General features: G+C 42.2%; 1 protein-coding gene across 1 annotated transcript in view; it reads right to left on the reverse strand.

The window, feature by feature from the left end:
* Window positions 1-26,574, reverse strand: part of PPOX (protoporphyrinogen oxidase) — a 572,299-nt gene that overhangs the window by 397,098 nt on the left and 148,627 nt on the right. Inside the window, exon 6 of the mRNA XM_044059458.1 lies at window positions 11,782-11,972. Coding sequence (XP_043915393.1) covers window positions 11,782-11,972 — 191 coding nt within the window. The remainder of the gene's footprint in view (window positions 1-11,781; window positions 11,973-26,574) is intronic.

Genomic DNA, 26,574 nt, shown 5'->3' on the forward strand with positions numbered 1-26,574 from the left:
TCCCAGAGATTGCCCTGTCTCTGGGATAGACTTCCCATACATGTCAAACAGAGTACCTCGCTGACCCTCTTGAAATGGAACCTGGATGAGTGGATGGGAAACCACAAATTTGTCCCAGGGGTTCCACCTTTGTCCCTAATTGACAGGGGCAACAGGTGCTGACTGAGGTTTCTTTTTTGGGGATAAACTCTTGTCTAGGCTTGTAAGGGTCCCAGGGCCATTAGCCTAGTAACCTCCTATGATCCTATGATAATGCAACAAACAAGTTATTCGACTTCCTGAAATCTGTAGTTCTGTGTAGATAGAATCTAAGTTGTCTGTGAACATTAAGCAAATGCAATGTATATTCTCCCTTATTTTAAAACTTTGGAAAGAACACTGGTAGATTGACAGACTGTATTATAGTGGATTTGGATGCCACCTTTGGAGTAAAAGAGGACCCAGTTTTAGAAAAAAAAATTCTTTATGAAAAAACAGCTAAGGTGGTTTGCATGAAAAGACATCATCATCATCATCATCATCATCATCAACAACCCCTTTTTCCCATTTCCTATGTTGGGGTGTCTTGTCAACTGTCACCATCTCTCTCTATTCAATACCACACTCCTGCCTTCTTTGACACTCATGTCTGACTGTTGCAGGTCTTCTCTCACACAAACCATCCACCTCTTTGCTGGGCACCCTCATTTCCTCTTCCCTTTTTCCGGTCTATTCCAAATCTTACTCAACAGACTGTCTCCTGCTTTTCTACACATGTGCCTGAACCACCATAATCTGTTCTCTTTGACCTTTTTCTGCAATTCAAGCTACGTTTGGCTTTTGCGCTTATATCCTTATTTCTTCATTTGTCCCACAGTGTGCATCCTACCACCACCAATCTCAGGCACTTCATTTCCATCACCTCTAGCTTTGTCAACTGCTCTGCCTTTCTCACCCAGGATTCTGTACCAAACAGTAGTACTGATCGCACTAATGTCTTGTACACCTTACTTTTCAGCTTTGTTGGGATTCTTCTGTCATACACTAAACCTGACAACCTGTGCCAGTTGGCTGCAGCCCCTCTGATTCTGGCTCTGACCTCCTCATTCAGACTTCCCTTCTCCTCAACCCCCCAACCCAGATAACTGAAGTTCTTAACCTGTTCCAGTATTTTCCCTTCTATCTCAATTCTCAGCTTCTTCTGATTTCCCCCATTTGCTGCCATTAAAACGGTCTTATCTGTACTCAGGTTTCACCCCATGTGCCTTTAGTTTTGCATTCCATTTCCCTATCCTTTTATGAAGTTCTTACTAAGAGTCTGTCTGTAATGGTACATCGTCTGCATACAGCAACTTTGTTAATCTGTCTCCTCTGACCTATATGCCAATGTAGTCCATCACCAGTATGAACAGCAGCAGGGTTAGAGCTGAACCCACTCCCACTGGGAACCCTCTGTAAGACTGAACACTGTTCATACTTGAGTCATTTGATCCTTGTACATAGCTTGCACTAATACTACCAGTGTTTCTGGGACTGCAATGAAAGGGCCTGCAACTTTGAAATTCTCATTACAGAAGTAACTGCCACCAAAAAAGACTGTCTTCCATGCCAAAAACTTCACACCTACAGAAGCTGCTGGTTCAAAGTGGGGTTGTGTACGTGCTTGCAGCATCACTGTAATATCCCATGGAGGAAGTGGGTCCCTTATAGGGGACAGAAGAAGGAAAATTCCTCTAACTAAAGCCTTACAGACCTTAAAGAAGCTAAAGGGGTCTCATTGTGCCTATGTGAAAATTAGAAATGGCTACCTGCTGTACTTTGATAGTGGAAAAGCTAAAACCTTTTTGGAACAATTCTGGCAAAAACTCTAAAATACAAGGAAATGCCAAAGAAAAAGGATCCAAACCCTTTCCTGAAGCCCAAAAGGAAAATCTTTCCCATTTACTTTGATATACTTTCCTGGTGCTAGAATTCTGTGAAGCCTTAAGGGTATCTGCTACTACTGTCCGAAAACCAGGCATCTCTGACCATTGTTAAAACTGAAGGAACCAAGAATTAACTTCAGGGTTTCTGGGTCCGGGACAGGATGCCAGGATGGATGGGACAAGAGATCTGGGGTGTAAGCCAGTATCCAGGGAGGACGTAGGAGTGACACTAAAGATATGGGAACCAAAACTTTCAAGGCCAATATGGGGTAATGAGAATTACTTTTGTCTTGCACCTTCTTTCTGAATGAATCTCATGATCAAGGGAAAAGAGGGAAGGGTGTAAGTGAGGCTCATGGGCCAAATGTGGATCAGAGTGTCCCTTGGTGATTGACCCCGAGGAGAGATTAGGGTGAAGTAACTGCTGCACTTGTTGTTTAGGCAAGAAACAAACAGAATGCAGCAAGCTTAAGATTTCATTTGCCACTGTCTGATTGAGGGACCACTTGTGAGGCATAAGAATGCATCTGCTTAACCTCTCGTATAGTAAGTACACTGGAAACCCCCTGGATATTCATAGCTAAAATAAAGCAATGGGAAGGCATTACCAACTGCCACACTGTCACGGCTTTTAAACAAAGGATAAGATCTGGTTCTTTCCTGCTTGTTGATATACCAAGACTACTGACATGTTATCCATCTGAATTAAAATCACACCTACTGACAAAGTCTTGAAAAGCCTGCAACACAAATAGGACTGGTCTCATTTCTAGGATGTTGATGTGAAGGTTGTTCTCTAATGGTATCCAGGTAACTTGACCAGTTTTCCCTTCATAATGGCACCCACCCTAAAAGGGAAGCATCCGTGGTAACTGCAGCTACTGGAGGCGAAAAGAGAACGGGTGTTCTTCTGACAACTTCGTGGATATGATCCACTATCTGATGTGAAGTCTGCATATGGGTGTTAGTCTAACTCGGATGCCGAAGGGCTGATAAAGTTAGGACCACAGGACTGAGAGGGTCCACTGAAAAACTCTCATGTGAAATCTGGAAAGAGGGGTCAAAGTGATTGTTGAAGTCACAAGCCTTAGAAGATTCATAATTAGTTTTGCTGGGGACGGTGGATGAGAAAATACTTTGTTTGCTGCTTGGCGAATGGAAAGAATCTTGGGCTGTGGTAAGATAGCATCCAAAGAACTAAATGGATTGAGATGGACTCAGTTTGTCAGATTTACAGTAACCCCAAGTTGTGAAGTAACTGAGGTCCCTCTGCTGGATTAATAGATCAATGGCTGGAGCAGTTAGGAGCCAATCGTCCAAGTACAGGAACACCTAGAACCCCTGCAGTCTGAGACAGGCTGTAATTACTCCCATGTATTTGGTAAACACCTAGGGGGCTGTGGTGACTCCAAAGGGCAGAGCTCTGAATTTAAAGTGATTGGCTCCCAGCATGAAATGGAGGAATCTCCTGGATTGCCTGTTTATCTTTACATGATAGTAAGCATCTTGGAGAGCTATTCAAGATGAAAACGGACAACCTAACATGTACTGTAACCTGTTCTGCTTGACCTTCTCTGCAACTGGGGCTACTATGGCTTCAGCTTGGAAGCCCTCATTTCTTCACATGTCCCATAGTGTGCATCCTACTACCCATCTTAGCAACTTCATCTCTACCATCTTGAGCATCCTAAGTTGCTCTGCCTTCATTTGCCCAGGTTTCAATGTCATAAAGAGGCAGTAGTCACACTACTGTTTTGCATACTCTACTTTTCAGCTTGTTCGGCATCCTTCTGTCACACACTACACCTGACACACTGTGTCAAGCTGGCTGTGCTGCTTCCAGTTCTAGTTCTGACCTCCTCAGTCATATTTCCCTTCTTCACAAACTACCTCCTAGATAACCTGAAGTTGTTAAATTGGTTCAGTAATTTCCCTTTTTCCTCAATGTTTCAATTTCTTCTCAACTTCTGTCATTTGCTGCCATGGCCACCAATGCCTGTACTCACTTTCATCCCATATCCTTCAGTTATGCATCAGTTGCATATCATTTGCTAAAGTTCCTGTTCACAATTTGCTTTTAGTGCCATATCATCTGCATACAGCAGCTTTGCTGATCTGTCCCCCCCAAACCTGTTTTGCTGATGTGGTGCACCACCATTAAGAACAGAAGTACGCTCACTACTAAACCCTGATGGACAACTAGTCCCACTGGGAACTCCTCAGTGAGACTAAACACTGTTTGTACTTGTGTTGTTGGATCCTTGCACATAACCTGCACTAATTTTATACAAATGTTACTGGAAATATTAACTATTGCAGGACTGTCCATATCAGCTTTCTTTGGACCCTGTCATATGCCTTCTGTATGTCTAGAAAGCCCATTTTACCTTCAGCTTCTTATAGGCTCATAGGTTCATAGGTTTATACTAGGCTATCTGCCCTAAGGCATTTATAAGCCTAGCCCAAAGTTTTGTGGCTTACGCCACCCCTTATATGAAAAAATACTGTGCCCATTAGTTTGTTGTGCCTCTGTCCAGCAGTGACACAGAGATGATTCCTGGGGTAAACCTACGATCTCCCATCCACAGGTCAAGATTTCTCTTGAACAGAGCCAGCGAGGTGCTCTGCCTCACATAGACCGGGATTTTATTCCACAGCATAGGGAGTGTCTCTGAGTGATAAATCTATCCCTCCAGCACGTCCTATTTTTATCAGTGCTAAGGTTTAAGTCGCTTGCTCTAGTGGTTTTGGTGGATTTGGATTTTTTGAGGTGGAGCATGTCCATTAATTCCGGGTTGGACATGGCCTTGTATGTCAGGCACATGTCACCTCTGAGCAGACGGCATGCGACTGAATAGAGCTGGAGTTTCTTCAATCTGGCAGCATATGACAGATTTTGGAGTCCCTTTATCCTTTTGGTGAGGAACTTTTGGGGTCTCTCCAATTGCTGCAGATGTCGGGTGAGATACATCCCGAATGGGGCATTGTACTCGATCATTGGTCTGATAAGTGAAGAGTACAGGGGAACAATGACCTTACTAGATCTGGATGTGAATCCCTTCATGATCAGGTGGGCAATGTAAAAGGTCTTTCTAACCACTTTAGCAACGTGAGTGTCAAAAGAAAGGCCACTGTCAACCTGGGTCCCCAGGTCCCTGATAACCTCTTCTGTGCTTAGTGGATTGCCACCTATATGGTAGCTTGGGGTTACCTTGTTTTTCCCAAAGGGTATGACTATACATTTTTTGGCATTTAACTTCAGGCCATGGCTCTGGCACCAGCTATCTGTTTCCGTGAGTCCCTTCTGAAGGATATCCGTGTCTGATGCACTTTCCACTATGGCGCCCAGTTTGCAGTCGCCTGCAAACTTTGTCAGCCAAAGTCCTCCCATGTTGGCCTGTACTTCTGAGAAGTAGATGCCGAACAATAGGGGGCCAAGGACCGAGCCCTGTGGGACACCACTTGTGACCGGCTTGGAGTCTGACATAGCGTCAGCAACTCTAACCCTGTGGGTTCTGTCCTTAAGCCAGTTTGCAACCCATCTTGTGACATATGGGTTTACATTTAAGCTGGTAAGTTTTTCTACAATACCCAAGTGGGGTATTGTGTCGAAAGCCTTTGCAAGGTCAAGGTAGGCTGTATGGACTGCCTTTCCCTCATCAATGGCCTTGATGACTGTTTCAAAGAAGTCGACCAAGTTCAAAAGGCATGATCTGCCCTTGACGAAGCCAAACTGGGTCGGGTCCAATGTCTGCAAGTCCCCTATATCTTTGTTTATGAGCTCCATTATGATCCTCTCCATAGCTTTGCAGACTAGACTTGTTAAGCTTATGGGGCGGTAATTACCAGGGTCCGTGAGGCACCGCCTTTGTGGAGTGGGACCACAGTTGCCGTACGCCACTCCTTGGGCACGTATCCTGTGGTAAGGCTGAGATTAAACAGTTGCCTTATGTGCGGGTTTAATTCCTCATTTAGCTCGTGTAGCACACAGCCGGGGACACCATCCGGTCCCATTGATGCTGTGTTTTAGCTTTAGAGAGAGCAGCTTTCTCCTGCGCATTTGAGAGGTGTGGGAAGCTCAACTTCGTTGGGATCGTTTACTCTCCTTTGGGGGGGGGGGGTGAAGTTTGCACTGAACCTGTCTGCCAGTATGTTGGCAATGTCTGTGGGTTCAGTGATTTTTGTATCATTTTGGACTAATTCTGAGCATATCTGGGAGTTTCCACCCAGGTTCCTAACATAGCTGAAAAAGGCCTTATGATTGTCCTTTGAATCCATGGCAATTTTTCTCTCAAAATTGGCCTTAGTTGATTTTATGAGTGCTCGTATTTTTTTACTAATAATGATCAGGGGTGACTTCCCTTTTATGGATTTTGTTCTATCATATTATTGTAAAGTTTGTTAATGGCTGGGGTCCACCAGACTGGACGTTTGCCCTTTGTGGAAAGAGTCTTGGTTTTATTTGGGATTGCCTGATCCATGCAGTCCTGGAGGTGTTCATAGAAGGCATTTGTAAGGGCTTCTGCAGCTTGGGTTGTGGTTTCCACTGGCTCAGGGGCCTTGAAGGATACCCACACCTCCAGGTTGGTAGCAACGCACGAAGCTTCGGAAACCATCCAGGTGCAACTAACCATAGGCAAAACTGCTCTACAAATTGTAGCATGCTACAGGCCACCCTCTCAAACTCAGGAACCCCACACAGCCTTCCTGAAGACACTGGAGGGAATAAATGTATCTCCAAACACCATCATATTGGGTCTTCCCACTACCCGTTTCATTTAAAACATCAGATCAATCATTATGCATTCTGATCTGAATCCAAATTGCTAATCTCCACTCTTACTTTCTACTAACCTTCATTTTTGTGTAACAATCACCCTCTTCAGCAGTTTCATGCACTGTGACAGGAGTAAGTTGGATACCTCTGTACTGCCTGCGGATGTGAATATATTCTTCATTCCTGTACAGTAACACTAGAGTGCTTATTCTCGCATCATCTAAGATATACCCGTCTCTTTCTTTCTCTCTCCATGTCATGACAAAACACCCAACATTTTGATCACTGTTGCTGACTCCATCTGAACTTGCTGCTTTCCCCAACTTCATTTTCCTTCAAACACTTATTATGTAAGCCTTCCAAATGAGCTTAGTATCCTCTAAACTTTTTAGCAGATTGTTGATGACAGTGCTCGTTATGAATGATGTCTAGAGACCGTCTTTGTTTTTCTGTCATTACCTTGCAACCTGATACAGTTTCTTTACGGCATCTCTGGAATGACTTTCTGGGACATGGTAGATGTTCCCTCACATCTTGTTCTTTGTCACTGCAACTGCTTTCTAAGCTTCTGTTAGGCACACAGTATTCCTTCGTAGCCTGGCCCATCTTTTCCATCTCCCACTGCCTCTTGTACTCTCTCTTTTTTGATAACTTCCTTATCTTCTGCATTTCATCACCAGAGTTCCTTACATACCTCAAATCCACACTCAGTTTAAATGTAGATTTGTTTTATGATCTTCAAACATACTGTTCTGAGATACTTCCATTCTTCACCTGCTTCTACTTCTGTTTGAGGTGCTAGAGCTTATTTCCTTAAACTCCTATGCTTTTGCTCCAATCACCTTCCAGGTCTTCAGCCTAGTCGCTGTCGATCTTGAAGCATTCACTGACCGCTGCTTGCAGAGGACTGTAGCCACCATTTGACTAGGTATAACTTTGCAATCTCTGATTTGGCCCCAATGACCTTTAATTGCTAAGAGGAATTCTATCCAGCTAGCATGCTGGTCACTCTTGTGTGTGATTTTGTGACTCTCTTGGTGAACCACTTCTTGGCCATCATTAAGCCATCAGTCAGACATAAGTCCAAAACAGTTTCTCCTTCATTACGCCTCTTGCCTGAACCATATGGGCCAAGGCAATCCTGATATCATTTTCTGTCCATTCTAATTTCAGCATTTAGGTCACCAATTATCAAGGTCAATTCATTATGTTCTACTTTATCAAGGAGATCCTGTAACTGCCTTCTTTTCCTTGACACATTCTGGGTAAAGATGGAACTACTGAACTAAATCCTCCAAGAGGAGGACACCACCTCCACGGGGTGAGGTGTAGTGCTACAGACCATACCAAACAAAGGAAAAGGAAAAGAAAATAAGTCACTAGGACCATAGGAATAATAACAGTCAAAACAGTTATGAGGACCATAAGATGCCTAGCTACATATGCCTTTAAGTAGACACACTTAAAATCTGTGCCGCCCTTTTCAAGCATTTAATAGTACTTGCCCCCTAAATCGAGCATGGCTGCATCTCACAATCTAACTGTAAACTTGTGTCTATCTATCTAATCATCAAGGATAGCCTTAAAGGTAGTGAAAGCACTATTTTGTTTGACCTGTAGTGGTAACTGATTCCATTGGCTGGGAATTGAGTTAAGAACCTACATCTCCAGCGAGTCGAGCCGTCGAGTGGCTAGCCCTGCCAAGGCATGCAGTCTGTGATCAGCGTTCTCCTATCTTGAGGATACTGTGCACCACAGTAGATGCTCAAAGCGGCTGGTCTGCACAACTGTTCCTCCCTACAGGCACCATGTAGAGCCTGTGCTGCTGCCCACAGCTCCAGTCATTGGTGAGTTTGAGATGGAAACACTCAGCATGTTTTTCGGACATGGGAGGAACCCCACAGAGAAACAGAGAGAACACACAAACTCCAAACAGGCACTGGTCAGAGGTCAGGATCGAACCTTGTACCTTGTGCATGGGAGGCAAAGACCTTAACCATTATGCCAACTGGTCTGAAGAGTAGTACCATTTAAAAACATATGAGGTAGGAACTGCTTCTCTACCGAATGCTATTTGGCTATACTTTTTCAGTGCACCAGGCATGTGCATATTCCAGTCCTTGCTGCAGCTGTTTATTATCAGTGGATGATCAGATAACTGTGCCCAGTTGGCTGTAATTATCAAACAAGGTCGACCACACTTTTGAGATACTGAACTGCATGTCTGCAAAATAAATGCTAAACAGGAGACAGCTCAGCACTGATCGCTGTGGTACCTCATTAGTTACACATTTATGTTTGGAGACGGTACCATCAACTTTCACGACCTGGGATCTGCTGGACAGCCAATTTGCAATCCAGTGGATAACACAACAGTTTACATTATGTTTGTCTAATTTTTTTAACAATAGCATGGGGATAGTGTCAGAAGCCTTGGCTAGTTCAAAATAAGTAGTTGAGTACTGAGAGACCACAGTCCACGGCCTCAGTAACCTTTTCAAAGAAGCTTAGTAAGCTCAGGAGACAGGCTCTGCCTGTCACAAAACCAAACTGATTAGGATCTAAACCAGTTAAGCTGCCTATGTTTGCCTCAATGAGTTCTGCTATGATACACTCCATGGCTTTGCATATAAGGCTGGAGAGGATGTTGGGCCTATAACTGCAGGGTCTGTAGAGGGGCCACCCTTACATAGGGTCACAGTTTCACATGTACTTACCAGGCTATTGATCAGAGAGGATGTTAAGAAGTCTAGCCTAACATTCCCATGGCAGTTTTTAGCCCTTTTATTTTGCATAAGAATAGCTTAGAGGTGGGTAAAATGAGGACATGTTGGGACATTTACTTGTTACCTCTATTCATAAGGGCCATGGGTGCTAGGCTGGGGGTAAATTTGTGGGTTCCCATCCATTAATTAAATTATGTTTGCACAAAGTAAGAGAAGTACTCTGCTTTAGGTAGAGTGAAAGATTGTTCCACAAAAAGGTATTCAAAGTGGTATATACCTATCCCTCCAATGTTTTCTATTTATGTTGCAAGAGACTGAACTCCCTTGAGCAGATATTCACATTACCACTGGACTTGTAAATGTGTAATAGGTCTGAAAAGAAAGGGCCTACTGAGGTGTGTGCGACTGGTTTGGTGTGGTGATATGTGATGCCAACAACCTGCATGCTATTTGTTGTGGCTTCATGTGAGAGGTTTGCTTCAAACAACATTATATAACTGCAAGTCTTACACAGTGTATCAGTTTGTTTAAGCAGAAGGTGATTGTAAGAATACATAAGACAATTACTACATTGTCTCTGGATGCCCACTTCAAGTAAGCTGGCTACAGAGATGGTTGGAAAGCAGAAATCCATGATTCTAGGTGCTTAATGATGTGGGCTAAAGGGGGAGTAGCTCCTATGAGGATTGGAGTGGACTACTGAAGGTGCGCTCTATCTGGTTCTGGAAGTAGTACTGGTCTCAGCACAGCTGCATGAAGATAAGAATCAATGATCCTTTGCTCCTTCTCTCACCAGAAGCAGAAGACTCACATAATGTAGGAAAGGGCTCCATATTGAAATGTCAGCACTCGAAATGCCAAGTGCTAAAAAGACAAAAAAAGATGAAAACAAAGAAGAAGAGTAAATCTCTTAAAACTTCTTTACTCCGTGATCGCCACACCTCGAAGAAAGGGGAATATTCCAAGAAATGGCATCTCAGACTTAGTATATACAAGTCCAATCTTTTGACCATTCAGTCTCTGCGTTTCAGGACTCGCAGGTCCCAACATTTCAAATGGTTACAGTACGAAAGTCATAGTGGATGTTCTCCAGGTATCAGGAAGAAACCCTACGGATAGGTTAAGGTTGAAAAGTAGAGGATCAGATGACAATGCAGCCTGGTACATTATCTGGTCCCATAAAAGTTTTACTTTTAGTCTTTGACAGGGATTATAATACCTGTTCTAAGGTGATTTCAGGGGAACCTAAATTTTCAGAGCTACTATAAGTGACAACATAGGCACTTGGGGAAAATACATCTTAAGGGGGCTTAATGGTCAAGAAGATTTAAGGAAAATAAGATTACAAAAAGACTTTATAATGATAATTTGAAATGTGACTACAACTCAGAATGTTCAAAACAATTGTACTCTTGGCTCACTCTTGTACACAGTCTAGGAATAGGCACAGGCTAATGTCATAGCAGAATTTTTTAATTGAGAAAAGAGAACAAATTAGTTTAGCTATCAAGGAATTATATTTTTCCACAACATTTATCTGAAGGAGGAAATGGTGTGCTTTTTTTGACAAAGTAGTCATTTTCCTCATGACAATAAGGAGCTACTTAACCAAGGGGATTTACAAGTCATACACCATAACTAATATAATATTACTTTATCAATCTGCTTTTACATCTTATGATGCTTACATTAAGTTTAGATGGGATTCTGGTTTTCTTGTAATCTTCTATTCTGTCATTCTACATTTACTTCCTGCATCCCTGTAATCAAACAAGCTGTACTACCAGAGACGGCACTTTGCCTCTTGAGTTTACTCCACATCATTTTTTAAGGTAAGCTGACTCTGCAGTACACAGGGATGGGACTCTTAACTGCCACATCGATGACCTGGGTTTGATTACTAGGCTTAAGCATTGAACAAATTGCACCAAGTTGGCAGGGGTGATGAGGCAGTAGCCTCTGTAAAATTCTGACAGTTTCCAATGGGGTTTTTGCTTAATGCCATTTGCAAGGAGGGTGCTGTCACCCCCTTAATCCCTTCCACTCTCCTCCTTTCAAAAATAGGGGGGGAGGGTTTGTAAGTCGAAAAAAGAAACAATTTGCTTTACTCTCCTTGTTAACAAATAAATTAATATAGTCACCTATGCAAGGTCCATTTGTTCTATGTAATTTTTTACCTACCCAGCTTGTGTACTTAGTGGTCCAGTTCCTCAATACAATTCTGGGCAGGTGGGGGTTAGCCTAGTCTGCAGAAGCAAGCCTGTGGACCTGTGACCTCAGATGGGGAGGCAGGTGTTACAGGAAATAGGCAATGACTCAAGAGCTGGTAAGACCAAAGTACACATATCAGAAAAATATTTCTAAGGCTACTTACCTCCCAACAGTCTGTTGTTCTTCCCAGCCTTTCCACTGGTGTATGTACATGAATTTCTACTCCTCTGGTTTTCAAAGCATCTTCCATTGCTTCTGGAATCATCTGTAGTCCTTCTCTCAAGGACCACTGGCTCCAGCGTTCACGTTTTGACCGACGGAATAACTCATTTGAGTCAAATCTGCGATCTTTCTCTGAAAGAAACATGATGCTCTCACTTTATATCAGGAGATAAAAAAGTAAACATAATTTGAAAATTCAAACTTTTGAAAGTCAAAAAACAAACCACAATCCAAAAATCGGCTTCGGTTGCAACAAGATGAAGAAAGATAAAAAATTTCAAATAAGCAACTAAGAAGTGCTTACAGAAAGAACTTTAATTTAACAAATAAAAATAAATCAGATGCATCCAGTGAATCAAGAGCTTTCGTCTCCAACCATTAGCATGCCCCAACTGACAGCAAATTTATAATACAAAGTTAATTACTGGACCAATCAACATCCAGGGTTCATGAATAATTCATGAGCAATGACTATTCCTACAATTTACATCTAATAATGTCAGATAATCACACACAAAACATTCATCATCCTAAATATTATCCACTATAATACATATAAATACATAGCTATAAAATACATTATTAAAATTAAATGGGAAGTTTCGTTCAGCTTTTATCACTTCTTATAATCTTGATAGTAAAGAAATGTTCAGGATTTTGGATAAAAATTGGATAATGTTGACCTCAAGCAATGACATTAGACAATGCATAAGTGAGAAGCCTATTGTGGTATATAGAAAGGGACAAACCTTAAAGAACATCTTTGAAAGGAGTTACCAGATTCGGAATGGGGGCCATATGAAGAAGTGTGGGGCATGCAATTATTGCCAACATATTAAGGAAGGGTCAACATTTAATATAAATGGTATAAAGGTCTATTTACAAAAAAGTGCAGCTGTTATACTGAGAATGTGGTTTATTGTGTTTTCTGTTCCAAATGTGCTTGTTATTATATTGGAAAGACAGAAAGGAAACTTAAAAAATGTATTTATGAACATTTGAGGGATATCAGACTGCAAAAAGAAACAAATGCCCTTGCAAAACATTGTATGGAATGGCCCAGACATGATTTTAAATTCACTGTTATTGAAGTTATTGAACTAGACCCAAGAAGTGGACCTTGGACTTAATATTTGAGAAAATTGAGGCCATATGGCAGTTGAAAATGAATGCAACCCAATAGCCAGGCTTAAATGAATCCGTTGCAATTACTTGCTTTAGATAATGCTTTTAAAGAAATGTTCTTGTAATTTTTAATAGTTGAAACATATGCATTAATTTTATGTTTTATATATATACATTGGTGAATTTTATACTGTATCTATTATGTGTTTATTTATACATGTATTTATTCATTTATATTACAATATATTAGGGTTATTTGAAGTGTACAACATATAGGAAATGTTGAGGTTTTATTAGATTTTATTTACACATATTCAGTTTTATTTTATCTGATTTATTTTTTAAATTAAAGTTCTTTCTGTAAGCACTTCTTAGTTGCTTATTTGAAATTTTTTATCTTTCTTCATCTTGTTGCAACTGAGGCCAATTTTTGGAATATAATTTGAAAATTGTTGATTCATTGGTTAGCTGGGTAAGTGATCTGATCACAAAATCTTTTTTGTCTATGACGCACACCAAGGGGCAGTTACAGTACATGTGAATCACAAATAAAACGTGGCAATACGTTTACAAACACAACTGCTGCAATGCTTCAAATAAAGTGTAAGCATACACAACAAAATAATGGAAATGCAGAAAAACAGGCAGAAAAAAAGAAACTAAAAATTAATTAACTAGAATGATACTCTGATTACATAATTTAGAACAACATGGGCAAATTAATAACTGTTACAGATAAATGTGGGGATTACTAGAGATGCACACTGGGGAATGAAATTTAGGGAAAGTTAGAGATAAAACATTTGCCTTGTGTAGTTGTAATATAGTGAGAAAGAATTTCCTAAAAAGCTGTAGAGAAGGAAGATTATGGATGTTGGGGGGGGGGGGGGGATTCCAAACAGCAGACATTACACTTTAAGCATATGAAACATTCTACTTTAATCTAGAAGTGTTCAGATAATGGTACAGTAAACAATCTAAGTCTTAAAAACAAATTTATTGAGATTAGGATATTTTTGTTCAAGAAGGGAATTGACATTGCATCATCAATAAAACAAGAAGTTATATACTCACCATAACTTTCGATGTATGTGGTCCATCTCGCCTCACATTCTTACCCGTGGGTTAACTCGGCCAATTTTTCTAGCTCGCAGTCTTTCATTGGCTGGGCTAAGCAGGTATCCCATAGTGCACTGCTCCATATCCCCAGATCTAGTTTGCTGCAGAAGTCATTCATACTCATGCATACACAACATCAGAGAAAATAATAAGCTCAAACAAGGGGAACTCTGTAAATAACCTAACCTCCAAATCCTCCAGGAAGGGGGAAAGGTGGGAGGGTAAGTAAGAATGTGAGGCGAGATGGACCACATACATCGAACGTTATGGTGAGTACATAACTTCTTGATGTTATGTGGTCCTATCTCGCCTACATTCTTACCCGTGGGGCAGCGTCCCTAGCACCTACATCCTGTGTGGCTCATAGGAAAATACTCCTGAGAACTCTGGAGCCAAAGGAAGACCTGCCTCTGGAAACCAAGTCCAATTTGTAATGAGAAACAAATGTGTGAGGGGAAGCCCAAGTAGCCGCAGCACATATATCATCCATTGACAATCTGGCTTGATAAGCTGTGGATGTAGAGACAGCCCAAGTAGAATGAGGCTTTATTGGAAATGGCAGATCCTTTCCTCCTGCATGGTAGACGAAAGAGATGCAACTAGAAATCTATCTGGAAATAGTGAGCTTAGAGACTGGGGACCCAATTTTGTTTACTGAAAAGGAGACAAATAACTGGTCAGACTTCCGGACATCTTTCGTCCGGTGCAAATAGAAGCGTAATTGTCTGTGTACATCCAGTTGGTGAAATTAAAATTCTGCCTTGTTAGAAAAACGAGGAAAGAACACAGGCAACTCAATGGATTAATTAAGATTAGCTGCAGAAGCCACTTTAGGAAGGAAAGAAGGGTTCGGTCTAAGAGACTCGCCTTATCGAAGTGATTGCTATTAAGAAGGCTGTTTTCCAGGTCAAAAATTTCAATTCACAGGTAGCTGCAGGCTCGAAAGGTGGTGATGTGAGGGCTTGTAGAGCAAAACTGAGATCCCAGGGCATGATAGGCTCGGATACCGGAGGACGAAGTAACAGAATACCCTTCAGGAAGGCTTTGCAGAGCCTATGCACCATGAGACTAGGTTCATTAGCCACATGGAAATTAGATATCGCGGCCAATTGAACTTTTAGGGTAGCTGATGCAGACCCCTGATGGAAGAGCATAGACAGAAACTCCAAGACTGAGGCAATTGGAGCTGTGTAAGGATAATTCCATGTGCATGTGCCCAAAGAGAAAACCTTTTCCATTTACTAGAATAAATCCTCCTAGTAGATGGTTTATGAGAGGACGATAAAATGTGAACCACTGCCTGTGAAAAATTATGAAGCCTAACTAACGGTGGAAGTGGAGCAGCCAAGCTGTCAACCGGAGGGTCATCAGAGATGAGTGGAACTGTCCCAACATGTGTGTCAGTAAATCTGGTTGAAGGTCCAGAATCCAAGGAATGTCCACAATGTATGGTTGAAGAAAGGGGAACCAGACTTGACGAGGCCAGTGTGGCACAATCAGAATCATTCTGCTTCACAAGGATTGCGCTTTCTGAATCACCTTTGATAGCAAGGGAAATGGAGGGAAAGCATAAAGCAGACCGGAGGGCCAATCGTGAACTAGAGCATCCCTGGGTGACTCCCCCTGTGGGGGGATCAGCATGAAGTAGCTGCTGCATTTGGCATTGAGGGGGCTGGCAAAAAGGTCGCAGCAAGGCTGACCCCACCTGCTGAAGATTCGTTCTGCAACTAGACGATTCAGGGACCACTCGTAAGGCATCAGAATGGCAATGCTTAGCCTGTCCGCAATGACGTTGGACTTCCCCGGAATGTGCGTTGCCACCAGGAACCTTTGGGAAGCTATTGCCCACTGCCACACTCGCATGGCCTCTCTGCACAGGGGGTAAGACCTGGTTCCCCCTTGCTTGTTTAGATACCACACTACAGACATGTTGTCCGAGTGTATTGCAATTGTCCCTGTAGGTAAAGAGCTCTGAAGTGCTTGCAACGCAAAAACCACCGCTCTTATCTCTAGGATGTTGATGTGCAGATGTATCTCGTGATCTTGCCACGTGTCTTGGACTGTCCTGCCGAGATAATGCCCCCCACCCCCACCCCATCTGGGAGGCGTCCGTGGTCACTGTGGCAACTGGGATGGGTGGGACAAAGGGTCTTCCCCCATCCAAATTGTTGGTGCAAAGCCACCAACTGAGATCTTGTTTGCATCTGTCCGTGAGAAAAATGGGGTGAGAAAGAGGCAATCTTTGGAGAGACCATTGGACAAAGAGGAGCCATTGAAGAAGCCTCATGTGCAATCTCGCTACAGGCACCAACATAATCGTTGCTGCCATGGTCCCCCGGAGTTGGAGAACCCATCTTGCCTTTGCTTTCCTCAGGGGCATGAGGATGTGAATCTGCTGTTGTAAGGCTCTGATCCTCTCTTGCGGTAAAAATGCTCGCATTCGAATGGTGTCTAAGTCTGTGCCTATAAAGGTGACACACTGTGAGGGCGACGAGGCAGATTTTTCCCAATTTAGTGTGATGCCCAGCTATTGACATAAGTTGATGGTAGCTTCCCTGGTTTGGACTAGTCGATGCATGGTGGGGGCGGTAAGGAGCCAGTCGTCCAGATACAGAAACACCTGGAATCCCTGACGCCTCAAGTGAGCAGTCACCACTGCCATACACTTGGTGAACACCCTGGGGGCTGTGGTGAGATCAAAGGGCAGGGCTTGAAATTGGAAAAGACTGGCTCCCAGCCGGAAGCGTAGATGACTCCTGGATGCCCTGTCCATTTTGATATGGTAGTAAGCATCCTTGAGGTCAATGGAGCACATCCATATCTCCTCTCCCAACAGTGGGAGAATAGATTGTAGAGTGACCATACGGAACTTGGACTTCTGTACATGATAGTTCAGCTGACTGACATCTAATATGAAGTAAACTGGAACACAAGTGTAAAATCCAACTGTCCACAAAACAATACACTTGAGGAAATCAGGCTCAGCTCACGATACAAAAGAGTTTATTTGATCCACAAAAAATAACGCTCTAAATTAAAAATTGCTTCTGGACAATTCACCTTATGCCTGTATAGGGCATTATTCACACAATTCGTCCTGATATCGTAATAATGCTCATATACTCTATTCTTAAGTTTCCTTTCCGATTTACCAACATAAAAGGATTCGCAAACTTTACACAGGGCAATATATACTATGCCATTCGTCTCACAGTTGGCAAAACATTTACTCTCAATAAACATATCCCTACTACTTATATATATTGCATTTTTATTTTGAATATATGTGCATTGTGGACATCTGCCACATTTAAAAGTGCCTACTTTCCTATTATTGTCCTTTGGTATATAGTTTTTAGTTTCAAAAAATGCTTTCAAACATCTCCCTTTCCTATATGTGCATTTTAGTGGTTGCTTGAAAAGACTTGTCAAATCAGATATATCGCCAAATCTAGCCCATTCATCTTCCAGAATTCTTCTAATTTTTACCGCTTGTATACTATAATCCATCACCAAATTACCTTCCATCTCATTCTTTTGTTGAACGGGTTTTACTTCATGACCACTACCTAAACCCAAAATAGGTTTAAATTTATGCATTCTACCAACTTTGACTTCTGATTGAATTTTGTTAATCAACTCAATGGGGTAGTTTCTTTCCAAAAACATTTTTTGTAACAATAAGCATTCATCCTCAAAATCTTTGTCTCTTGATATCATACGGCTAGCTCTTACCAACTGCCCCTTAATAACTCCCTTTTTCTGATGGTATGGGTGGGCACTTTTGAATGACAAATATGAGTTTGAAAAGGTTTCTTTCCTAAATACTTTTGAGAAGAAACCTCTATCATCTTTTCCAATATATAAATCTAAATATTTAAGGGCAATTTTATCTATTTGGAAAGTAAATTTCAAAAAGTCTGTAGACTGAGAAATGTAAGAAAAGAAATTTTTAAAATCATCGTCGGAACCAATCCATAAAAAACACATGTCATCCAAAAAACGTTTATATAATTTCCAACAGTGTCTATAAGATGAATTAATAATATATTTTTCTTCCCATGCGGACAAAATTATATTAGTATAAGTTGGGGCACATCTGGCTCCCATTGCGATTCCTTGAATCTGTTTAAAGAATTCTCCTTCATAGAAAATAAAATTATTAGTTAGTACTATGACCATTAGGGTGAGAATGAGGTAGAACTCATTATTATTAAACTTACCATAGCTTACAAGGGCTTCCTCAAACCACCTCATACCCTCCTCATGAGGGATTGATGAAAATAGATCAATAACATCAGTAGTTATAAAAGTGATGTCTTTATCAAAGAGTTCAGGGGTAAGATTAACCAGCAACGACCTTGAATCCTTAACAACCCCATTTCCTGATATCGATAAATCTTTCAATTTCATATCCAACCATTTTGCTATAGGAGCTGTGATTGAGTGTCCTGAAGCCACAATTGGTCTCATAGGTGGATTGGTAACACACTTATGTACTTTGGGAACACCAAAGATAATCGGTGTCAAAGGTTTTTCCACTTCTAGATATTTATACAATTTCCTATCAATAGAACCTTCAATTAATAGGTCATATAGAAGCATATTAACCTTCCTATTACCTATGTTAACCTCATTCAAAGATGCCCTTACATATTTTGTTTCATCATTCAATAATTCCAACATTTTAGCATCATATATGACTTGGCCAATAATCACAGTTTTTGTGGATCAAATAAACTCTTTTGTATCGTGAGCTGAGCCTGATCTCCTCAAGTGACATCTAATATGGGTCTCGTGTCCCCTGTTCTTTTCGGCACCAAAAAGAATCTTGAGTAAGTCCCTAATCCGAATTGGTCTGAGGGGACATACTGGATGGCTCCCTTTTCTAGCAGCTTTGAAACCTCTGAGACTGCTTGATCCCTTTGACTGGGTGGAACGTCTGGGATTTTTCTGATTTTAGGGGGGGATCTGAAGTGAACGGGATGAGATAACCTCTGGAAATTATTCATAATACCCATCGGTCCTGGGTGATGTTTCCCCAGGCTTCCGGATATAAAGAAAGTCGACCCCTGACTGGCATCGGATAAGCACAGTCGGGCAATCCCTCAGGAACGAGAGTAGGGGGAGCCGCGAAAAGATTTGCAGTCTCCCGAATTGCGGGGGCCCCCTCTGCCTCTAGGGCGGCATCTCCCTGAATAACCTCCCCCTCCTCTGCCTCTGGAGGGGGACTCACCTTGTGCAGCAGGAAAAACCTCTGTGATTTCTTGAACCACATCTTCCCACCTCGCTGGGCCTTGGGGTAAGGCCTAGAAGGAAGGGAAAAACTGACCCCTACGGCAGACAGGGTCTTTCCCTCTTGATCGCACCTGGTGAGGGTGTCTTTCACTTTGGTTCCGAACAAAGAAGAACCATCAAAGGGGGCGTCTGTGAAGGAATACTTGAAGGCCTCCGCAAAGTGACACAGGCGTAGCCAGGCTTGCCTTCTAAGGGTGACTCCTGAGCTCGCTGCCCTACTCGCTCCTTCGGCTGCATACGAAATGAGCCGCATGGAGGAGTTGACAATGGAATTAAGGATAGATACCTGGCCATTGACCAACTGAGCCACCGCCTCAGGGACATTACTCACAAGAGTATCTCCTAGCTCCTTGAGGAGATCTCTATGAAGCCGAGTGAAATGGGACAGATAGTTCAGCGACCGTAAGGTAAAGGTCGCTGAGGAGAGTGTATGCTTCCCGTACTGATCCATAGTCCTAGATGCCTTGTTAGGAGGATGGACTGAGGAAGAGGTCTCTGCTACCTCCTCCTGAGTGGCCGCCGCCACCACCACCATGGCATCTACAGGGACTCCTTTAGACAGAAACTCCTTACCCTGGGGAGCAGAAAGAAACTTGTTGGGATGCCTGGGTACGGGCTCCACAGAGTCAGGGTTTTCCCACACCCTTCGACAGATCAAATCTAGGAGCTCGTCAAAGGGTGGAGACACACAGGAGTTGGAAGGCTGAGCACCAAAGGCCTTAAAGAATACTGACTCCTCCTCGGAAGGGGCTTTGGACAGCCAGTCACCTCTGTGTTTCAGTAACTCCAGGATATCGGAGAAGGAAACATTATCAGAGGTTGACTTGGGGGACCCCTCCGAATCCTTGAGGTCAGTATCAGATGTGAGGGACTCGTCCTGGGAGTCTATGTGCTTCCTCTTGCACATTTTCTTTCTGGGAGGCTCCTCAGGCATGAACTCTGAAGGGCCTTCAGAACGTTGGCAACCACTCGTGAGGGTATCCCTAGGGCCTGGTGCTCTGCTGTTCATAGATAGGTGGTGATCAGAGGCTCTCACCGGAGTGGTGGGGGACAGAGTGACCGATCCGCCTGATGTAGCTGACGATCTGGCCAGCGCAGTCCGCATGGCCTCAAAGACAGGCCCCCCCCCCCCCGAGTACAAGGACCAGCCAGCCTCTGAGACTACGACAGGAATCGGAATCCCCCGAGCAGAGGCACCGAGAGGGAGGCTCGGAACCAAAACATGTCCCGATATGTCCCCCTCGGGCCCAACTGAAGAATCCTGAGTCCCGAACCCCGAGGACGGTGCTGACGGGGTTGGAGCCGATGTCGGTACTGAAGGAGCCGGATGGCCCATCGGAACTGACCTAAGAACATCACATGACGCTGAACACTCCGGCTCCGAAGACAGAGATGCGCTCGGAGGAGGAATGATCGAAGAAGAGGTCGGGACGGGCTCCGGAGCCAACTGGGCTGGAGCCAAAAACAATTTAGCCAAAACCGGCGACTGGAGGAGCCTCTGGACCACCCTATCAACATCCATATCCGAAAGGGGCCTGGAGGATTTGGAGGACAGGGAGGGAGATTGGGATCTCCTCTCAGGAGAGACTGGTTTGAGACTTGGCGATCGGCTCCGAAGGGGTTACAAACTAATTGGAGCCGACGCCGGATCCACCAATACAGATTCCTGCGGCCCCGAGGACAGTGGAGCCGAGGAAGTCGAAGCACTTTTTAAGACCTTCTCTGGAGGCTCCGATGAAGCTGACGGAGCTGGAGATCTTTTCTTAGCCTTGGAAGACTTGGCTTCACTGCCGGCAGAAGAATCCAAATCCTCTTCGAAAGAGGGTTTCAACAGTCCCTTTAAAATGAGCTTATTCTTTCGCTCCTGGAGCACTCTGGGACTGAAAGCATGACAAAAACTGCAGGACTCCTGCAGGTGAATAGCTTCCAAGCAGTAGACAGACAGAATGACTATCGGTTATTGACATTTTATATCCACATTTAGAGCACTTCTTAAAACCCGAAGGTTTGTGCTCTTTGGACTCCTTAGACATTTTCACAACAAATCCACTACTTAAAGCAGAAGCAAACTGCCAAAAAGGCACAACAAACTCAACACACAAAAAGCGCAGGAATCAGAGAAACGAACACTGTACATACACAGGGAACACACACAGACAACCAGATGCCCAAGCCTCTAATTTAAATGGTTAGGAACATACCAAGGGGACAACCAAACCTCTAACTTAAACGGTTGGTAAGAGAGGACGACAGACTAGGTCCTCTAACTAAAACGGGCCTAGCCCGAGGGAACAGTTAGCAGGATACTCACAAAAAAACACGCCATCAACTAAAACAACAATAGAGTAGCTATGAAAATAGCTTTTGGTTTATGAGGAAAAACTGTTTCTTAATATAAGAAAAAAAGGTACTTAGCCACAGCCAAAGCGAGACCACGTCCTAGCTACATGAGCGGCAAATGAGATCTGGGGATATGGAGCAGTGTACCATTGGATACCTGCTTAGCCCAGCCAATGAAAGAATGCGAGCTAGAAAAGTTGGCCGAGTCGGAGCCGATATTCGGCTCCAAACCCACGGGTAAGAATGAAGGCAAGATAGGACCACATAACATCATGTTTTACAACATACAGTATGTGGAAGATACTCAAGTGCCTGATAATACCTCCGTTTAAAACTACAGAGGTGATTTTACTGGTGGCAGTGCTTCAGTCTATTTTAGAGACTGCTATGCTATGACGGTGAATTACTTACCCCATAAAAATTAAATAGTGCAGTCGTGTGCAGCACTACTTACCTTAACAGTACACCTTTAAAGAGTGAGCACTGTGAAAGTAAATTATAACAACTGGGTTTTATCCACAGTTGATCAATTCAATCTCATTAAGAAATTTTAACAGCGTGCCAGTCACACTAATGACCAATACTACTCTCAAACCAGCAATCCTTGAAACCTTAACTGGTGTGTAAGGTTGTCATATAAAAAAGCACTGCTATGAGTCTTCTTCAGTATGTCGAAGCCCATATGGGCCTGATAGATAGTTCTGAATGCAGTAAGGTAGCCCTTGAAAAACAGCTGAATATGATTTTTACAACAAAAACTTGGAACTGTGTAATAGTACAGTTAAAAAAAATGTATAAAACTATATATGCCTCTTATTAGGCGATGGGGATTCCCTAGCAGTACTGTTCATACCTAATTGTGGAGAACAATAACTGGACACCTTGAATAAGAGCCACATCACCACATGTACTACTCCAAGAATGCATCAAACTTGCAGTGTTTTGTGAAGGTGTGAATGGCAAACCATGCACTAGCTTCTAAAATATCTTGTGAAGTATCATTTCTGAAACCACTGATATAGCTGACACCTTAGTGGAATTAACTTCTAATGTGTCCCGAAGATGTTTATTATGTTGGTCATTGCAAGAGATAATACTGTGAGCAAAACATTTAAGAGAGTATGTTTATTAATGTAGGGTCAGAGGTGCAACAGTTAGTTAATTTGCTTTTAGTGCAGACAGCTGTGGGCTCTAGTCCCACATTAAGTAGATCAATTGCTGACATTGCAGCTCAGCATAAGAGGGTGCTGCCTTCATGAGTATGCCATTCTTTGGCTGAGGCACTAAACCAAGGCCCCAACTACTTGAGTTGGTGGTATCTCAAGTTGAATGCAAAAGATCCCAGAGTACCTATCAAAAAGAGCAGGGGTCCTTTATTTATATAAAAAAAACCCCTCTTATTTACGACATATTTATAAATATTTACAAATGTTCAAATATATACAGATCTCTTTCCTTCATCATGCTCTCATTTATCCTTTTTATTGCTTAGCCTATTTTTATATATTCCTTGTTTTCCTTTATCATAAACTTTTGCAATGTCCAGTACTTCTTTACATAGTTTTCAAATGTCCTTTCAAAGTTTCTCTTTCTACTTTTGTTCAAAACTGTAATGAATTTTCTTTTTCCTGTAAAATGCTTTTTATCAGTTTTTTTTTTCATATTCTCCAAGAAAAATTTCCATTAAAAAAAAAAAGTCTCAGATATAATGCTGCAAAATGTCTCTTTGTTAATAAGAATAAATGCTCTTATCCCATGTGCGTTTACACCCAAAGGAGCTATTAAACTGCCCCACTCTTCATACCTGTCCATTTCTTTGTCTTCTTTATTTTGAATCCTTACTACGAACTTCCATTTTTCCTTTTCTTCTGCCTTATTTCTTTTTGGCTACTCACATTTTTGCCTTCTTTTAACTTCTCTATATATGTTTTCTTTTCATCTCCCCACTATTCTTCAGGATTGTCTTTGCATCCTCCTTTTGTATTTTCTCCATAATGTCCTCCCCAGGAAACATCTCCTTCGTTTTCTGGCTCACTGCATATCACCATTTCTTTAAGTAAATCATCACACAACCTTCATGACTGAAGGGCTGTAATTATACATCCATCATTTGCTGACTTAGCCCCATCAAACAGATTTCTTTGAGACATCTCCTCAGAATCCTGCATATATTCTCCAGTCTAGATATTGGCTTTCTCCTCTGTTTATCTCAGCACTCCATTACCTCCATCTCTCTCCATCTGCCTCCCTGTTTTTCTGGACCACCTCTGCACCTGGAATGGAGATAGGAAGTGCTCATGCAAAAAGGGTCGCACTTGCAACAGTGACGAATAGAGGAAGTTTCCTAATGCCCTGGCCAAATTTTCTCTAGCAGTATAAATGCCACCTCAGATCTCCCTTGAAAAGAGGCTACTACCCTAGTGGGACTAAGCTAGTCAAGAAAAAGAATAAATAAAGACATAAAATAAATACTGACTGATACACCTTCTTTCCTCTAAAGAAAAAAATGACAAAATTAATCCCTTTTTTGAAATCATTAGCCATTCTTGTATAGTATCGAAGTCATCTGTGACTTTCCAAAAGATGGAAACAGTGAGCTCCATCATTTTGACAGTTTACAATGCAAGGCATAGTTGAATGGACTGACTGATAGATACTTCAGAGATAATTTTTGGCATGAAAGTTGGATTTGTCATCAAAGATATGTTTTCAGCATGGAATTATCAAATAAGGTGGTTTACACATTACAGTTTATAACCCTGAACTCCCACATCATGTAATGACAACCAGAAAAAATGCCTTCCATGAGACAATTAACTCCGCTGAATTCACTGCTTCAAAGGGAGGTAAAATTATCTTCCCTACAAAAAAATTCAAGCCTGAAGATTGCTACAGATCAAGAGTGAAGGTTTCTTTTACAAAAGGCCTTGAAAGAAAAATTAGTTACTACCGGAGGAGCAGCTGGAAGGCAGGCAGAGACTGTAGAAACAAGAACCTTGAATGAAACATAATAAAAGAATCAAATACACAGGTTAAATGGGCAAGAAATCATGGTACAGGACAGCGTAGAATGTAAAAACTGAAAGGCTGCCTGCCCAGCCAGATAGAATCTTGTAAATAATTCTATGTAATTTGTAAATATTAATATAATTCACAGGCTGGTTTTACAAATGTAAAAGAGGACTCTATGTTATGATTAAACTATATGTTGTACTGAGCTTCAAAAATGTAACCACAGTGCAGAAGAAGCTGATAAGTCAAGCATTATATAACTGATCTCAAACTCGGAGACGTGATGTTAGGACCAGTAAATTCTTTCTATTGTTTTGAAACCAGAGTTAATTGCTAGATTTTACATACATAATGTCTTTTATTGCTGCGTCGTCCTGCAGGTGCACATTACAAAAAGATATGTAAATTTTGAGTTTCTGTTAGCCTGGGAAGCTAAATCAGAACTGTTAAGAATGATGTAATCTAAAACAAGTCAGCAGTGATGTATTATCAATTTAAGACTTTCTCAGACGGAGAGAATCAGAGCATTTTGCATTTGCCTTCTTAGAAATACAAAATAATAAGATTAGACTAGCTGTTTCCTGTATTTATGTCAGACTGTTGTACAGTTATTATTTTAAGCATTTTCCTGTGTCTGAACACTTGACTAGCACTGTGTTGAATTCAGGAAATTTGCCTTGTGTTTTTATTATTTATTATTAAATATTTTTAAACCTTTCAACTATGGCTGTTTTGTGTAGAGATAATTTAAGCTCTAGAGTACATTGCATGTATATAGTGATACTTTCCAAGTCACTCCAATAAACCTTGTTGTTCGTCATACTTACTAACTGGATAATAATAATACTGCACAGTAAAATTGGACTCCCTTTGGTAAGGGCCTTATTATTAGCTGATATTAGTGGTTGGTGGCAGTGATTTCTACGTTAAAGCCTGGGCAGAGAAGGGGGCACAGCTGGAGAACCTGTGCCAGCCTTCCCCAGAAGTGTATGTGTGTTTGCATATAATTCATATCTCAAAGTGTGTGTGTCTCAGCTACTTGGACAGGGACACAAAGCACTGGTTGGACAGAGAGGTTGCTAGAGGTTTTAGCTTGACCACTAGGCTGAGACCTGTACCCTATAGCTGTGCCAGTGGGGAGTCTTACTGGGGATCTGGAGAGAACAGGAGAAACCAGCCCCAGACTGACTGTGACCTCTGTTTCCTCTTAAGGAAACTTGTACTTTATTGTGTGTGTACTTGCTATCCTTCCCAATGAGGACGCCCCCTCACTGGTTTTAGTGGTGAGGATTGAGGCTCCTTGATTACTGGGCCAGTACACTGGCATCACATATTAATTGTTTGGCAGTGGTGGGATATCCATATCAAGTATTAATTGTTTGATAGTAGTGAGTTATTTCTTTTGTTAGCTTAGTTAGTCAGGGAGAGCAGGCAAGCATGTCAGCAGAGGAGTATAACAAGATGACAAGGAGCCAGTTGGCTGAGATGTGCCAGGCTAAGAGACTGGTGCATGGAAACCTGACTAAGGCAGACATGATTGCAGCTTTGGTCACAGCTGCATCAGAAAACAGCAATCAGGAGGATGAGCAGACTGGCCGTGGAGATGTACAACACTCAGAGAATGGACAGCTCAATCTTTCTGCAGAGGATTTAAAAATCCATCTGGAGCTAAAGAGGCTTGAGATGGAGGCCAGGCGTTTGGAAACAGAAGCACCAGAGAGACTGAGATGTCTACAGGCTGAGGAGAATGAGAAACTACTACGCATGGAAGCTGAGGAGAAGGAGAGGCAGAGGGGCAGCATGAAAAGAAGATGCTGATTCTTCGCCAGACTCATGGAGA

Source organism: Protopterus annectens, chromosome 17.part0 (genome assembly GCF_019279795.1).
Source record: "Protopterus annectens isolate FY-2018-M chromosome 17.part0, PAN1.0, whole genome shotgun sequence".
Lineage (NCBI taxonomy): Eukaryota > Metazoa > Chordata > Ceratodontiformes > Protopteridae > Protopterus > Protopterus annectens.